General features: G+C 41.1%; 1 protein-coding gene across 7 annotated transcripts in view; it reads right to left on the minus strand.

Moving 5' to 3' along the window:
• The window catches only part of LOC121284983 (serine/threonine-protein phosphatase 6 regulatory ankyrin repeat subunit B-like), a 194,991-nt gene extending 177,231 nt beyond the window's left edge, over nt 1-17,760 (minus strand). For all 7 annotated transcript variants that reach the window (XM_041201025.1, XM_041201024.1, XM_041201023.1 and 4 more), the window contains exon 1: nt 17,551-17,760. In XM_041201025.1, coding sequence (XP_041056959.1) covers nt 17,551-17,577 — 27 coding nt within the window. In that variant the 5' untranslated portion in view covers nt 17,578-17,760. The remainder of the gene's footprint in view (nt 1-17,550) is intronic.
• Between the last annotated feature and the right edge of the window lie 225 nt (nt 17,761-17,985).

The raw sequence follows: 17,985 nt of genomic DNA on the forward strand, positions 1-17,985 counted from the left end.
TTGCATTTTTAGATAAATTGAGAGTTTGCTTGAATGTCAAAGGGAAGTCAGAGACGACAAGAAACATGCTTGATCTTTCAGGAGTTCCATAGCTAAACAGAAGGGAGGATATCATATTTTATTGACCTGAAAACAAAGTTAAGAAGGAAACATGAAAGATCTTATATATGGATGGGTTTGAGTTTCAAAGAGGTGTGAGAACAACGGAACTTGAGATGAAAGGGGAAAAAAGGTATTTTAGTGTTGGCTGTTGAGCTGGAGCTGCAAGATGTAGCAACTGGAGCTATTGTGGGCTGAGTGAGGATGCATATTAAATCAACCATCCAGTCAAGCCAGAAAGTCTTGGGCTGCAAAAGGCAGTTTAATTCTGAAGTTTGTATTTTCACAGCAGAGTAAAAGAGTGTTGCAGGTTATTGAAGTTACAGCAGTTTGCCTTGGATAATATTACTGGATTTCTTTTTACAGTTAAACATCTATAAGGGAATGCTGCCTGGAAGGTGTTTACTTGTGGGTTTTAACAAGTACGGAGTCTTTTTTGGAGGAATGTTTTGTAAGACCGAGTTTAACTGTGTAACTGTAATCTTGTGTGCTTAAGTTTTCTTCTACTCTTGTTAGCAAGACTTTTACTTTTAATTTATAAAATCTCAAAAGTGTTGCTGGATTTCTTGCTGCTGAGATCAGTACGACTTCTTCTCATTTTCAAAATACACAAAAAAAAACAGTATGGCCCATAAGAAAAACAGAAATACTGGAAAAACTCAGCAGGTCTGACAGCATCTGTGGAGAGAAAAACAGTTGATGTTTCAAATCCGTATGACCTTCTTCAGAACTACAAAGCTCTGAAGGAGGGTCATACGGACTAAAAACGTTAGCTCTGTTTTTCTCTTCACAGCTGCTGTCAGACTGGCTGTTTTTCCAACATTTCCTGTTTTTCTTTCAGATTTCCAGCATCCATAGTATTTTGCTTTTATCTTAATTATCTGTTATCTTGGTAAGCCAAGCTTCCCTATAGGATTTAGTTTACGCAGCAATTAACATCAGCTGTAGTCATAACAGGCACCCCTTAAACCCTTTCTCTTTGACCAAGCTTTTGATCATCTAGTCCAATATTGCTTTTGCAGCTGGATGTCAAATTTTGTTCCATAATAAAACATAGGTGTTTCAGTGGAGCATTATGTTTAAGGTACTATATCAATACAAGTTCACTGGTGGTAGCAGTGATGATTCATTCAGACAAACAGGAAGGAAATAGAGTAAGCATTTGAGGTACAAGCTTTTGGCAGAAGCCAAGCAGGGTGGTTTCAGGCTTGCTGCTGAACAGAAAAACTTTCTGGGACAACCAAGGCAGACTTAAAACAGGCAGTTCAGCAGTTGGATTGTCAAGCATGCTGGAAGAAAGGTACAGTTGGTACCATGAGGGTATATATTAAAACATGGAGACAAATGAAAATTTGGGAGGAGAAGGTTGGGAAGAAAGTGTCTACCACATGCAAGTTCACATAGTACGCAAACCCTCTACACATCTTACCAAAGCAAGTTCCTCAAAGACAAACTTCTGTACTTATTGACTTATCCAGAATATCACTGTGTACCAATAAACATTTTTTACAATGATAGCATTACTTTTCCTATGAGTGACCAAAACTTAAATGGGCCAATATACTTAGTGGGCTCTACAATAAAAAGCATGAAAAAAGCTGGAGTACATCAAATGACAGGTTTATAATCATGTATACAAATTGTCCTTCACAAAACGAAACAATTTCTAGACAAACAAGTATTATGTTAAAGCAACAGAATACAGATTCCATCATGCTCCACTTTAGAAGGAAATGTTTTCTTTTATAGGCTGTATGTAGCATCAGTTTCATTCAAAGTCAGCAATGAACCACAAGGCTCAACAACAGGAAGTTTCTGCATCTTTGTTGCTTGCAAGGCTTCATTCAATTCAGCAACCATTTGCTCCTTCTCTAGATCTTTTCAAAAGGGAAACAGAATCCTGCAGCAAATCAAGTTTACTGCTAGCTAAATCTTGAGTGTAATTTTATCTGTTTCAGGAAGTGGTGCATGCAACTGCCAAGTACTTGCTTTTAGACTGCAACTTAAGCTTAGAAAATTCACAAGGTAGAATACAAAAATATAACTTTTGTTTTTTTCCTCCAGATTTCTGAAGAAATAGTTGCCAGAGATGCAATTAGAAATGGACAGAGGAGGAAATGGGGAACCTTTTTAGCCACTGACCCTCTCTGGTCCACATCTATCCTGAACAGAGGACTCTCAGGGACTGATGGATCATTGAACATTATGCCAATAAACTATGGAGACAACACCACATATTAAACATAATAAAAATATGTATGAAAACTCTCACTATATATTATTTTATTCAGGGAATGTGGGTGTTGCTGGCTAGGCCAGCATTTACTGCCCATCCCTAAACTGTCCTTGGTCAGAGGACAGTTAAGAGTCAACCAAATTGCTGTGGGTCTGGAATCATAGGCCAGACCAGGTAAGAACGGCAGATTTCCTTCCCTAACGGACATTAGTGAATGAGGTGGATTTTTATAACAATCATCAGTCTTTTAATTCCAGATTTTTATTGAATTCAAATTTCACCATCTGCAGTTGGGGGATTCAAATGTAGGTCCCAGAACATTACACTGTAATACTAGTCCTGTGACAATACCATTACAAAATACAGTTCAAGACCCACTCCACTCAGTTCAAATATGAGCTGTCAGATTCAAAGTTGCATTCCAATCAAATTAGCAATCGATCAGCACATTCAGCACTCCAGTTCAGTGCACCTGTGTGTAGACTGATCATAAGAAACCAAAACTTTTGTTCATTCAAATCTGATTTAAAAATTTTGATCATCTACAAATAAACCATGAATAACTGTTAAGGTAATAGATGTACAATTCACTAATTGTTCGCAAAACCACCATTCTGTTTCTTCAATGGGAGGTTATATGTGTGAAGTTCTATAGATGTGGATACCATTTTGTGCCAAGTATTCATGACAAAGATCATGATAAGTATTCACACTTCAGGAAATGTACTTGAATGACCCATTTTAGCTTTCTAATCATTCTTTAATTACACACCCAACATCTTCTCGCCTTAAAAACCCATTCCGCTTTTATGTCACAGGAATACATTTTTCAGCTCGTACCCTCACTCCTTCAGGTTTCAAACTTATCCTTCAATAAACGCAAATGTTATGCTCCATTTGTGCCACCCTAACAATTCTTGTGAAACATACATGTCAAAATTAAAACGGTTAGGTTTTTAGTTCTCTAAAATTCAAAAATGGCACAGTAAAACCTCAAATAGCAAATTTAGGGAATCATTGCATTCACATCGAGCTCTTTAAAAATTAATTCTTTTTCAAATATAAAATCCAGAAACATGCAAATAAAAAGCCTAACAGGCAAAAAAGCTATTTTATATAATTTCATAAAACTTTCATTTGATTGTATTTGCTTGTTTAATTCCCCAGCTTTGTCCAATACCTGAAACTACTGGAGGAGTTCACCCAGATAATTATGTTGGCCCAGATTTTGCAGTCAGTGATGAAAGAACAGTGCTTACTATTCACCTTGCTAACAGCTGCCTGAAACATTTTTACATGGCTGAGTGGAGATAATCTCAAATCTGGCATCTGAACCAGCACAGTGCCCTCTACAGGTTATCCATGGCATCTGTGAGCAAGGTGAGAAACAGAGGTTATTCAACCAAGGCTAGAGAGATAGCTGGGCATTAATTATCACTTACCATGCCATTAAAAATTCATGTGATCCTGAATGCACCAAATCTAACATTTTTGGCACCTTTTAGTGGAAAACTAGTGGTGAAGAACCCAACTTCACACCATGACTTTGAGCTCTGCACTGAAATCATCAATGAGGATAGTGATAGCATATCCTGTGGAAGGGCAAGGTGTCCCTGACAGCAATTTCCTGATTACAGTATTAAACTCTGCATGTGTGGATGCCATTTTACTCCATTATATCAGCGAGGGCTATTAACCTCACTCTTAATATTAATGCAAAATCTGAGCCAATGTCATATACCAACTTTCGTTTTAAAATTCAGGTTTCTACCATATATACTACAAGATGGCAGCAGGAGTATGCCATTTGGCCCAAATATTGGCAATGCAGGCTCGAAAAGATCATGGTTGATTTGATTGTGGTCTCAACTCCACTTTCCTGTCTGTCCATCACCACCCCCCACCACCCCCCCCTCCCACAACCCCATAACACTTGACTCATATGTCAATCAAATTTATCTAATTGAGGCTTGAACAAATTCAATGACCCAGCTTCCAGTGCTTTGAGGAAGAGAATTCCACATACTAACAATCCTCAGAGAAAAAAAAATCTCTTCATTTCCATCTTAAATGGGAGACCTTTTAATTTTAAACTGTGTCCCCTAATTCTAGTCTCCCCCAAAAGAGGAAACAACTTCCCAATATCCACCTTATCAAGTCCCCTCAGTATCTTATATGTTTCAATAAGATCACCTCTCGTTCTTTTAAACTCCAAAGGGTATAGGCCCAACCTGTTCAATCTTTCTGCCTAAGGTAAGTCCTTTATCCCAGGATGAGTTACGCGAACCTTCTCAGAATTGCTTCTAATGCAATTATATCATTTTTCAAATCAGAAGACCAAAACTGTACACAGTACTCCAAATGTGGTCTCACCAAGGTACCATAGGACTGCAGTAAAATTTCCCTACTTTTATATACCATTTCCCTTGCAATTAACGCCAACATTCCATTTGCCTTCCTAATCAGTCAATGTACCTGCATAATAACTTTGTGATTCATGTACCAGAACAACCCAAATCCCACTGTAACTGCAATCTCTCTCCATTTAAATAGTATACTGCTTTTCCATTCTTCCTGCCAAAGTGGACAAGTTCACATTTCATTGATCCCTGTGGCACTCCAATAGTTACAGCTTGCCCACAACCCAAAAAAGATCCATTTATCCGCTTCCTGTTAGCTAATCAATTCTTTATCCATGCTAATTTATGTTATCCCCAACACCATATGCTCTCATCTTGTGTCGCAACCTTAGATGTGACATCCTGAAAGAGCCTACCATTTTTCTAAAACATGAAAAAAACCTAAATTGAGTGACAGAATATGCATCTGTTTGTTCAACTTAAAAGAAAAATTTAAGCCACAGCTAAATCATACATTTTGTTTTTCTACTACAGCCTAAAAGAAATAATATCCTACAGTGTCCAAGCAAATATGGCACAAACAAAAGAGTGATAAATTACTCTCTACAAAGAAATACTTTATTGTAGGTTTGAGGTATTAGTTTCAGTTGAACATGCCAAATTGGTACAGATACATCCAAACTAAATGGAAAATAAAACCATGGGCACTTACAGCATCAATCGTTAGTAGAATGAAGCAATCTAGCCATGACATACAAATCATAAACACAGATATAAATTGTTTATCTAAAAAATTCATAGAGATGCGTACAAACATTTCAAGGTTACATGCGAGAATGTGTGTTTAGTGGCCATATTATTTTTCAGGAGCATCATTCCCAGGATTCTTAGAGTAATCCTCAGCAACTCACCCAACTGCTTTCCATCAATCCTTTCCATCCTCTGGGACAAATGATCAAAGTTCAAGGAGTGCAGCAATTGGATAATTACGTATATACAGCATTATAGCATTATCACTTTGAATTTTCTAAAGCAATCCCAATCTAAGCTGATCTGTGGGAGAGAAAATAGCAGGCAGCCCCCAGGCACTGATCCACAAAGGATCCATGCAGGAAGGGGGGCAAAGTCCTGGTTTCTGACTACTGCCTCTTAAAAAGGAATGTGTTTTTATTTGGGGATGGGAAAAAAGGAAAGAGGACGAAAAGCATTGTTACCTAAATCACAATCAACTTTAATAACATTATTTTTTAAAAACTCAACCCTTGCAATGCAATTGAAAAAGACACTTGTCTGTTCTGGAGGGGGAAATGCTTGAGCAGACTTTTGCTGGAACAACCAGGAACAGCTGCTGTACAAACTCCATTTCAGAGCTGATATGTTGGCCATTTGGGGAACCTTGTACTGCATCAATGTCAAATCACAAGAAAACATGCTTTTCTAAAAACTCAAAGAAAATTTGAAAATAAAAAAAAAACAAGGCTCAATCATATTGCTATAGTTTTTCATATTGCTATATTTTTCCATTTAAAATCAGGTAAGCACAAAAGGCAATATCATGTCCTTTCAATATGTGTTCAATTGACTTCTCCACCAAACTTGAATAACTAAGGAAAATGTAGTAGTAGTTTAATGGAAAAACATTAGACTGCATTTTCAAGAAGCCATAGTCAGCATCACCTGTGGCTCAGTTGGTAGCACTCTCACCTCTCCCACTCTCACAAAGTCCCAGATTCAAGTCCCACTCCAGGGCTTGAGCATTAAAATCAAGGTAGTACTGAGGGAGCACTAAACTGCTGAAGGTATCATCTTTTGGCTGAGATGTTAAACTGAGGCCCCATCTGCTCTCTCAGGTGGATGTAAAAGATTTCATAGCACTATTTAGGTGCCCTAGCCAATAGTTATCCCTCACTCAACATCACAGAATCCAGATTATCTGGTCTTTATCACAGTGCTGTTTGTGGGACTGTGCACAAGTCAGTTGCTGTGTTTCCTACATTACAACAGTGACTACAGTTCAAAGGTATTCCATTGGCCATAAAGCAGTTTGAGACATCCGGTGGTCGTGAAAAGCACTATATAAATGCAAGTCCTGTTTTTGTACCATTCTTAATCAGGCAAGAGAATACATGTGTACCTTTCATGGTATTTCTCTGTGATGCAGATGATTTTATAGAATAGGGTGTTACATAAGGAGTATCAGCAGCACTAATTTGTAATGACTGAATATCTCAAATTTTGTTTTTAATGAGTATTAGTGCTTTGGAAATTAATTCCACAATTCTGTAAAATGTGACTTTTTTTATATCCTTCACCTACACTATTTTTAATCCCTTAGCAGTTTTAAAATGCAGAAGGAACAAAATGGCAGATAAGACGCATTGTTCAAGGTAGATATCTGGTATTTAGCAATACTTGGGAAGAGCAATGAAGTTTAGCTTCACCTAGGGGCAGTCCTCAGCTTAGTGGCATTGGGGGAATGATCCTGGGGTTTGGCAGGACTTGGGTGAAGGTCCTGGAGATTGTCAAAATACAGAGGGGATAAGAGTTGGAGGTCATTGGATTTGTTATTACTGCAGCATAAGAATCAGGCATTGCCCAAATTCTGAAAAGTGAACCTGAGGTTTGACACAAGTAGGAGTGGAAAAAATGATTTGACACCAGCAAAGTTCTCTTGGTGAGAGAAGAGAATAACATGGGGAATCCAATGTCTTGGAGCATTGGTTAGTGACTTTTTAAAGGGAGCTGGTGCTTTTCTATTGGTTTCTGGACATGCAAGTTTGTGTCTTTCTGACAGTTAACTGTAAGTAAATGTTCTAATTATTAATGATCATACGCAGGTATGAGTTAGACCTCTCATTCATAGTTATACTTGAATTCATTTTTTGTTTTGTTCTTCCCGAATAAAGTAGATGAAAGACGCTATAGGGTCGAATTTAATCCCACCTACCTTGCAGAAACAAGGTAGGTGGACAATTAAAACAAAGAGGTCACTTACTCACTCATAATTCAATGCTTTCATCTATTTTAACTTACAAGGCTCTCCTAGGAATAAGTACTGACCAGTACATTGGAAGAACTCCTCTACTCTTCCTATAGTGCCACTTCAGCAGGTTAGATAGAACCTCAGTTTAACTGCCCAACTGAAATATGGAACCTCTGACAGTGCAGTATTTCAGTGAAGTGGCAAGGTAGAGTATGGCATACAGTTTCCTCTAGTTTACACTTTTAAGCACAATTCAAAAAATTGGCCCAACCAATACAAAAGATTCAGGAATTTCAAGTGCAAATGTCAACCACTGCAAATAAAATTACCAAAATCTTTTGTGCTGAAACATCACACTAGAAGCTGGTCCTGCCAACAAACTGGTCACACCTTTAAATCAAATTAATCACCAGAACAGGTTTATGCTAATTGCACCCATGTGCAGGACCCAAGGAGGTTCTTAAAATATAACATCTTTAGTGTAAGAAAAATATATCAGGATGCTTTATAGGAACATTATTAAAAAATGACACTGAGCCACTTAAGGGTTATTAGGTAAGATGACCAAAAGCTTGGTCAAAAAACTAGGTTTTAAACAGCGTCTTAAAAGGAGGAAGATGAAGTAAACAGATGGAGAGATATGGGGAGGGAATTCCAGACCTTAGGGCCAAGGCAACTGAAACCATAGCCACCAACGATGAAACAATAACAATTGGGGATGCTCAAGGGGCAAGAATTAGATGAGTGTAGATACTAGGAGGACTGTGGGGCTGGAGGAGATTACAAAGAAAGGGGCAAGGCCATGCAGGGATTTGAAAACAAGGATGAGCATTTTAAGATCAAAGACGTTGATTGATCAGGATCCAATAACATTCAGCAGAATGCAAGGGTGACAGGTGAACAGGACTTGGGCATGACTTGGCCTAAATAGCCAAGTGGTTATGGTACTGGGTTTGTAACCCCAAGATCAAGAGTTCAAATCTCACAATGGCAAACTATGAAACAATGTAACTTCATCTGAACAGGAACAGATGGAAAACGTGTTTGTATTCGAAAGAGTTACAACTCGGGCACAAGATTGATGGAGGGTAGAATGTGGGAGACCAGCCAGGAGTGCACTGGAATAATCAAATCTAGAGATAATAAACGTATGAATGAGGGTTTCAACAGCAGACGAGCTGAGGCAGGGGTGAAGTTAGAGTGGAAACAGGCAATGTTGGTGATGGCATGAATGTGTGGTTAGATGATCATCTCGGGGTGAATTATAAAGCCAAGGCTGAGAACAGTCTTGTTTAGCCTCAGGCAGTTGGTGGATAGGGAATGGTGTTTGGAGCGAGGGCCAAAAAACAATGGTTTCAGTCTTTCCAATGCTTAATTGAAGAAAATGTCCACTCATCTAGCACTGGGTGTCAGGTAAGCAGCCTGTCCTGCCAAGACAGCACGAAGAAGAGAGGAAAAAAATCTAAAAGAAATTTGTTTCTCTTCCATATTCTCTTGTTTAAATTGTTTAATTGCTGGACTGATAAAATGGCCACTGCTGACCATATGATGGTAGTTCTGTAAGTTTGAGCAGTTTAAAAATGGACAAAGACCAACGGCTCAAATCTCTGGAATGTAACACTCCTTGCACTGTATAAACATTCCAGCCAAGCCAACACAAAGGATAGCAGATGAGACATCTGCACTAGCCAGCTATGGACAAAGGCAGAGCTATTTGTGACTCATCTCCAACATTGTGCTAATGGTTCTACAGTTACCTGCTCAAAACATAGCGGGTTTTAACAAGGGGCCTTGTTAGCTGCATAGCCCAACCCAAAAGCACCCTGTCACATGACTGAGACTTGAGCTGTTTGAATTGCTTTAATTATACAGCTTTTGGGTTTTTATCTTCAGTTGCTGTTTAACCCAAGATGCCCAGAACTCCAGACTAGCAGCCTGAGCCTCTGTGTGCTATTTGCCACATAACAGAACAGCAATAGAACCAGAGCTCTGTCCAGGTTTTAAATTACCTGGGCCCCATCTACACTGTGTACTAGTGGAACATCTGAACTTCTGTATCTGTGCCTAGAGGACCATTTCATCGTCCAGATCTCTGAAGGCAGAGAGGCATGTTAGTGGGGTGGTGACAAAGGCATATGGGACACTTGCCTTTATCAATTGAGGCATAGATTACAAAAGTAGGGAGGTCATGTCGTATAAAAACAAAAAACTGCAGATGCTGGAAATCCAAAACAAAAACAGAATTACCTGGAAAAACTCAGAAGGTCTGGCAGCATCGGCGGAGAAGAAAAGAGTTGACGTTTCGAGTCCTCATGACCCTTCAACAGAACTGATCTTTCTTTACAAGGAGAGGGAAATATAAGCTGGTTTAAGTTGGTGGTGGGGGGGGGGGGGGTGTTAGGATAGGAGCAGATCATCAAAAGATGTCACAGACAAAAGAACAAAAGAACACAGAGGTGCTGAAGTTGGTGATATTTTCTAAACGCATGTGCTAATTAAGAATGGATGGTAGGGCACTCAACGTATAGCTCTAGTGGGGGTGGGGGAACATAAAAGATTTAAAAATAATGGAAATAGGTGGGAAAAGAAAAATCTATATAAATTATTGGAAAAAAAAAACAAAAGGGGGAAGAAACAGAAAGGGGGTGGGGACGGAAGAGGGAGCTCAAGGCCTAAAGTTGTTGAATTCAATATTCAGTCCAGAAGGCTGTAAAGTGCGTAGTTGGAAGATGAGGTGCTGTTCCTCCAGTTTGCGTTGGGCTTCACTGGAACAATGCAGCTGGCCAAGGACAAACATGTGGGCAAGAGAGCAGGGTGGAGTGTTGAAATGGCAAGCGAAAGGGAGGTTTGGGTCATTCTTGCGGACAGACCGCAGGTGTTCTGCAAAGCGGTCGCCCAGTTTACGTTTGGTCTCTCCAATGTAGAGGAGACCACATTGGGAGCAACGAATGCAGTAGACTAAGTTGGGGGAAATGCAAGTGAAATGCTGCTTCACTTGAAAGGAGTGTTTGGGCCCTTGGACGGTGAGGAGAGAGGAAGTGAAGGGGCAGGTGTTACATCTTTTGCGTGGGCATGGGGAGGTGCCATAGGTGGGGGTTGAGGGGTAGGGGGTGATGGAGGAGTAGACCAGGGTGTTCCGGAGGGAATGATCCCTACGGAATGCCGACGGGGGGGTGGGGGGGGGGGTGTGTGTGTGTGAAGGGAAGATGTGTTTGGTGGTGGCATCATGCTGGAGTTGGCGGAAATGGCGGGGGATGATCCTTTGAATGCGGAGGCTGGTGGGGTAATAAGTGAGGACAAGGGGGACCCTATCATGGTCATGTTGGAGTTGTATAGAACCTTGGTGTGGCCACAGCTGGAGTACTATGTGCAGTTGTGGTCACCACATTATAGGAAGGATGTGATTGCACTGGAGGGGGTGCAGAGGAGATTCACCAGAATGTTGCCTGGGATGAACATTTAAGTTATGCAGAGAGGTTGGATAGACTTGGGTTGTTTTCATTGGAGCAGAGAAGACTGAGAGGTGACCTGATCGATGTGTGCAAGATTATGAGGGGCACGGACAGGGTGGATAGGGAGCCACCGTCCCTTAGTTGAAGGGTCAGTCACGAGGGGACATAAGTTCAAGGTGAGGGGCAGGAGGTTTAGGGGGGATGTGAGGAAAAATTTTTTTACCCAGAGGGCAGTGATGGTCTGGAATGCACTGCCTGGGAGGGTAGTGGAGGCAGGTTGCCTCACATCTTTTAAAAAATACCTGGATGAGCACTTGGCACGTCATAACATTCAAGACTATGGGCCAAGTGCTGATAAATGGGATTAGGTAGGTAGGTCAGGTGTTTCTCACATGTCAGTGCAGAATCGATGGGCCAAAGGGCCTCTTCTGCACTGTGATTCTGTGATCTCTAAGTGCCTTCTTCCATCGTGGAAGTCATTGCTTCTGGAAAAGCAGATCACCCTGCAACAGTTTCAGCTTGCTAACCCCTGAAGGAATGCATCATTAGACTTTTTGATTCTGGACTCAGGTGAAATCATAATTCTCATTTTTAAATGTAGTCTTTGCCCTGAACCCCTTTCTTTCCCTTATCTCTCTTTTACTATATGAATGCAAAAAGGGGTGGATGTTGCAAAACCCCTTCCTGTGTTTTGTGTATGTGTAAAATGAACTGCCCCTCTTTTTTACCCTATCTTGAGTTTGCTGTGGGGTTATTAGTAGAGGATTGGATCACTCCATAACCGAAGGGTTGGGGAAAAACACAACCACTTATAAAGGGAGAAACCAAAAATTAAAAATCCTTCTGGTTACAGAGCAGTGGTGAGGAGAGAAATCAGAGCTGTTTTAAGTTAAACCTCCTGCTATCCGTAACAAGTCTAATAATTTAAACTTAATGGAGGAGTCAAGTGAGGTGGTGTTGAGGTAGAGCTGGTGCTGTCGGTGCTCATATTTAAAATAACACCATACTTTCAGATGATGTCACCAAGGGGCAGCATATAGATAAGAAATAGGGTGAGGGCAACAATGGCTCTCTGGGGGACACCAGAGGCAATGATGCAGGAGCCAGAAGAGATGGACTATGAGCAGCTGGCACGAAAGAGGAGTTGAGGCCTGAGGCAAATCAGCCATGACCTTATTGGCAGGGCAGGCTTGAGGGGCCGAATGGCCTACTCCTGCTCTTATTTCTTATATTCTTAAGCCATTTCAATTAATTCCCTGACTATGGTTAGATTAGAATGGAACTAAACAAAAGCAGTCCCACCCACTGGAGACAGCTCAAGAAGGAAGAGGAGGGTTAGTTTATCTCCCCATAGGATGCCATTTGTGACTTTGATAAGAGCTGTTTCAGTACTGTGGCAGGGGGAGAAACTTGATCGGAAAGATTCAATCATGATGTTTGAATGAAGCACCTTTTAAATAGGTTTTAAATATTAAAATTGTTAATAATATAATTTTAAATATTATACATCAATGACAAATAAATGGTTTACAGTTCCATGCAGGTGATGCTTTTATTTTGCGATAATCCCATTTTCAACCATATCTGTAAATCTGCACCAAGTTTCCACTCTTACATATATTAAGGAATATTTTTAAATACTTGAAAAATATGCAACTGCATTCTAAAATGCTGCCCAATTACACTGGTTCATAAAAGATCTTACCTTTAATGGTATGCAAATAAGTTTCAGCAGTGATTTGAGCAAAAAATTCAATTCAGAAAACTAGCACAATTCAAATGCAATTTGCACCCAGATTGCCAACTGAGCCAAAGTGGAAACTCTACTCCTACTTGTTTAAATTTCTGGAGTTTTGGGTTTGCATCCCAATGCCCCAAGTTATTTCAGAACGATACCCATACTAACAATAAAAGATGCTGAGAGGCAACCAAGCAACTTGCACAAGGAAGGCTTAAAATAAAAAATGACAAAACCAGCACAGTCCTTCTCAATAATCACTGAAATGTGCTGTTGTCAACAGTATGGGACTGGTCATCCTGCACCCTCTTAGCTGGGTTAGAAAGGCATATGCATGATAATAACAACAAAAAAACTGCGGATGCTGGAAATCCAAAACAAAAACAAAAACAGAATTACCTGGAAAAACTCAGCAGGTCTGGCAGCATCGGCGGAGAAGAAAAGAGTTGACGTTTCGAGTCCTCATGACCCTTCGACAGAACTTGAGTTTGAGTCCAAGAAAGAGTTGAAATATAAGCTGGTTTAAGGTGTGTGTGTGGGGGGGCGGAGAGAGAGAGAGAGAGAGAGAGGTGGAGTGGGGGTGTGGTTGTAGGGACAAACAAGCAGTGATAGAAGCAGATCATCAAAAGATGTCAACAACAATAATACAAAAGAACACATAGGTGTTAAAGTTAAAGTTGGTGATATTATCTAAACGAATGTGCTAATTAAGAATGGATGGTAGGGCACTCAAGGCATAGCTCTAGTGGGGGTGGGGAGAGCATAAAAGATGTAAAAAAAATAAATAAATAAATATTTTTTTTTTCTTTTTATAATGGAAATAGGTGGGAAAAGGAAAATCTATATAATTTATTGGAAAAAAAAGAAAAGGAAGGGGGAAACAGAAAGGGGGTGGGGATGGGGGAGGGAGCTCACGGCCTAAAGTTGTTGAATTCAATATTCAGTCCGGATGGCTGTAAAGTGCCTAGTCGGAAGATGAGGTGTTGTTCCTCCAGTTTGCGTTGGGCTTCACTGGAACAATGCAGCAAGCCAAGGACAGCATGATGCCACCACCAAACACATCTTCCCTTCACCCCCCCTATCGGCATTCCATAGGGATCGCTCCCTCCGGGACACCCTGGTCCACTCCTCCATCACCCCCTACTCCTCAACCCCCTCCTATGGCACCACCCCATGCCCACGCAAAAGATGCAATACCTGCCCCTTCACTTCCTCTCTCCTCACCGTCCAAGGACCCAAACACTCCTTTCAAGTGAAGCAGCATTTCACTTGCATTTCCCCCAACTTAGTCCACTGCATTCGTTGCTCCCAATGTGGTCTCCTCTACATTGGAGAGACCAAACGTAAACTGGGCGACCGCTTTGCAGAACACCTGCGGTCTGTCCGCAAGAATGACCCAAACTGCCCTGTCGCTTGCCATTTTAACACTCCACCCTGCTCTCTTGCCCACATGTCTGTCCTTGGCTTGCTGCATTGTTCCAGTGAAGCCCAACACAAACTGGAGGAACAACACCTCATCTTCCGACTAGGCACTTTACAGCCATCCGGACTGAATATTGAATTCAACAACTTTAGGCCGTGAGCTCCCTCCCCCATCCCCACCCCCTTTCTGTTTCCCCCTTCCTTTTCTTTTTTTTCCAATAAATTATATAGATTTTCCTTTTCCCAACTATTTCCATTATAAAAAGAGAAAAAAAAATATTTATTTTATTTATTTTTTTACATCTTTTATGCTCTCCCCACCCCCACTAGAGCTATACCTTGAGTGCCCTACCATCCATTCTTAATTAGCACATTCGTTTAGATGATATCACCAACTTTAACACCTATGTGTTCTTTTGTATTATTGTTGTTGACATCTTTTGATGATCTGCTTCTATCACTGCTTGTTTGTCCCTACAACCACACCCCCACTCCACCTCTCTCTCTCTCTCCGCCCCCACACACACACCTTAAACCAGCTTATATTTCAGCTCTTTCCTGGACTCGAACTCAAGTTCTGTCGAAGGGTCATGAGGACTCGAAACGTCAACTCTTTTCTTCTCCGCCGATGCTGCCAGACCTGCTGAGTTTTTCCAGGTAATTCTGTTTTTGTTTTGGATATGCATGATAATGTAAGAATATAAACATAATTTACATGATGCTTTTGAATGCATCTGGAAATTATTTAAAATCATGGAACATGAAAAGCTTCCAATTTTCAGAACTCCATTCCTTCATTCTCAGAAGACCGACCTTAGAAGGTAGACTACATACGTAACAAAGCTCAGACTGAAATGTTGTTGTCACACAAACACTAAAATACATTTCAATGATATGTACAGACAAACAGTTAAAACTAATGGTTGGTAACAGTTAAAACTAATAGGAGGTAAAACTAATTAAAGTTTTATGCTCCTAAAACAGGTGACATGTTCACTTACTTCAATTGTGTTTCGGGGCCTTGCTGTGCAAAACCTGGCTGCTGTAGTTCCTTGTAGTACAACAATGACTGTACTTCAAGCACTTAATTGGTTGTGAAGCACTTTGGCACATACTGAGATTGTGAAAGTCACTCTACAAATGCATTTTTCCTTATTTAATGATATTAGAATTTGCTTACAGATATCTGCTTTGTTTATATCAAACACGGAAAAACTTAAACAAATACCAGAGAATACTGGACGTACTTAGGTGAGACAGAATTTGTAGAGAAAACAGATGAGCGAACATTTCAGAGGTGGATCCTTCACAAAGCACTTTGCCAAGGGTCCACATCCAAAACAGTAATGTACATGCTTCTCTCAACAGGTGCTGGCTGACCAGCTGAGCAAGTCACCCATTTTCTGCTTTTATTATTGATCTGATTGCTTCAACCAGAAGAACAATATAAATACGAAGAGCTGTCAAATTTTACATCAGAGCATGTGACACAATGACTATATATAGAAATTTGACAATGTTAAACAACTGATGGCGGCAATGCCTACTTAAACAATTTACTTCAAATTCGTTAAAATAAACTTTATATTTCTGATCGCAAGGTGTTACTCTGCAGTATTTGCTTTCAGTGCGATTTGCACCAACTGTACACAATGCAAAAAGTAATTTACAAAGAACTGCTCTTATTAACATAGGAGACCGCTTACAATAATCTGCAATCCAAACAAAAAAACAATCCAAAACTAAAACAGAAAATGCTGGAAAAAGTCAGCAGGTCTGACAGCATCTGTGGAGAGAGAAACAGAGTTAACGTTTCGAGTCTGTATGACTTCTTCAGAGCTCTGAAGAAGTCATACAGACTCGAAACGTTAACTCTGTTTCTCCCTCCACAGATGCTATCAGACCTGCTGACTTTTTCCAGCATTTTTTTATTCCAGATTTCCAGCATCCGCAGTATTTTGCTTTTAAGAAATGATCCGAAACGCTTAACAAGGGGCATGTCAAATTAGAAGCACCTGGAAGACAATTCATTCCAACTCCTAACTGTATCTAACAATATTACAAAGCTTTAAATTGGAACGTAATGTAAACAAGAACAAGTTTTTTAAAAAATCAACTGAAATACATTATTGTTTCTAAATTATATGTCTCAATGCTATAATAATCCCCCACTGCAGTTCCTTCCGCTTGCTGGGATTGCAATGCTAAAAACTCCGCATCTCAGTTTTCGCAACATTTCAAATGAGGAAGTCAAGATGAAGTAAATTACAGAACAGGCTTCATCTAAAATATAACTGACATTTTAGTCTAGGGTAAAGGGAGGGATAAATCTTCGAGATTTTATCATTGTCCTTTTCTCACATACTCTTTTGAAGCGGACATCTTAAATTGACATATATCAATAAGCAATTACATCAGGGAAAACATTTTAATTGCTAAGATACAATAAGGACAAAAGCGATTAAATCAATTAGTGTTTCCTACACCCTCCATTCCCCCACTGCCCCCCCCCCTCCCCATTAGATCCAACAGCTGATTGCTCATGAAAAGCTTTCATCTTTATGGCAGAACTAATCTAACTACATTGCTGCAAATGGGACAATCTTGTGATATTATTTCAATCTCGAGGTTAAACAACAAAACAAGGAGAAATATGTGAAATGTATTTTTATATTCCCAGCAGGGTCCGAAGTGGCAGTTCTCATAAAAGCAACACAGCTCCTTTCCTTGCAAAAAGAAGCCGTGGCACAGCATTACTCCACATTAAAAATAGAAATATTTTAAAAATGCATCAAACCCATCCCCAGCTATTCTCGTTCCACCGGCCAGCCCAGCTCTGCAGCTAATTTTAGTTTAAAGTGCGACGGTTAACGTAGCTTCTTACAGGGCTGCTCGGTGCCCGGCCGCCTTGAAACCGTCCCCCAACCACCTAACCCGCCTCCCCCCCCCCCCCCCCCCCCCCCCCCACCGCGCGCACCTCCACCTAACCCGCCTCCCCCCACCCCGCCGCTCCACTCCACCCGGACCCGTAGTGGAACTCTCGGCTCCAGGGGAGGGTGAGGAGGTCGGAGGCAGAGACCAGTCCCGGGCATCGGGGATGTTTGTGCTTCACGTCCCGGCCCAATGCTCCTTTCAGCTCGGCGCTTGTGCCAGTTGGCAGGTCGTCGTCCTCCTCCTCCTCCTCCCTCTCCTCTCCTCCATCTTCACCCCCTCCCTCCCTCCCTCCATCTTCCCCTGCTCCGGATCCTCGGGCTTCTTACCTGCTCCGTCAGCTTGAGGACACCCATTCCTCTGCCGCTCACATACACACCCCCACAGCGCGTCCTGCACGCTCACAGTAGCACCGATGGCAATTGTGGATTTTTTAAGTAAACTTCCCCTCTCCGGCTGATGATGAAAAACAATTTTTTTTTAAAAAACTGACTAGAAAGCAACGGCCTCCCCCCGCGCGCGCCGCCTCCCTCGCTCGGAGCGGAAGTCGCGCGAGCAGCCCGAGCCCGATAGGATTCCATCAACTGATGTCATCCGAACGCGAGCGCTGCAACATTCTGTCTTCACATCACCCCTTCAACAGCCACTCGGTGCATCGAGCTGGCTGATGACAATCCGTTCATTCAGACGATTGTTTCTGGGATTCCCCGCGTTACCCCACCCCATTCTGCATGCAGCCGCCCAAGTTGCATCTTTTAAAATGC

This window comes from Carcharodon carcharias, chromosome 12, assembly GCF_017639515.1.
Source record: "Carcharodon carcharias isolate sCarCar2 chromosome 12, sCarCar2.pri, whole genome shotgun sequence".
NCBI lineage: Eukaryota > Metazoa > Chordata > Chondrichthyes > Lamniformes > Lamnidae > Carcharodon > Carcharodon carcharias.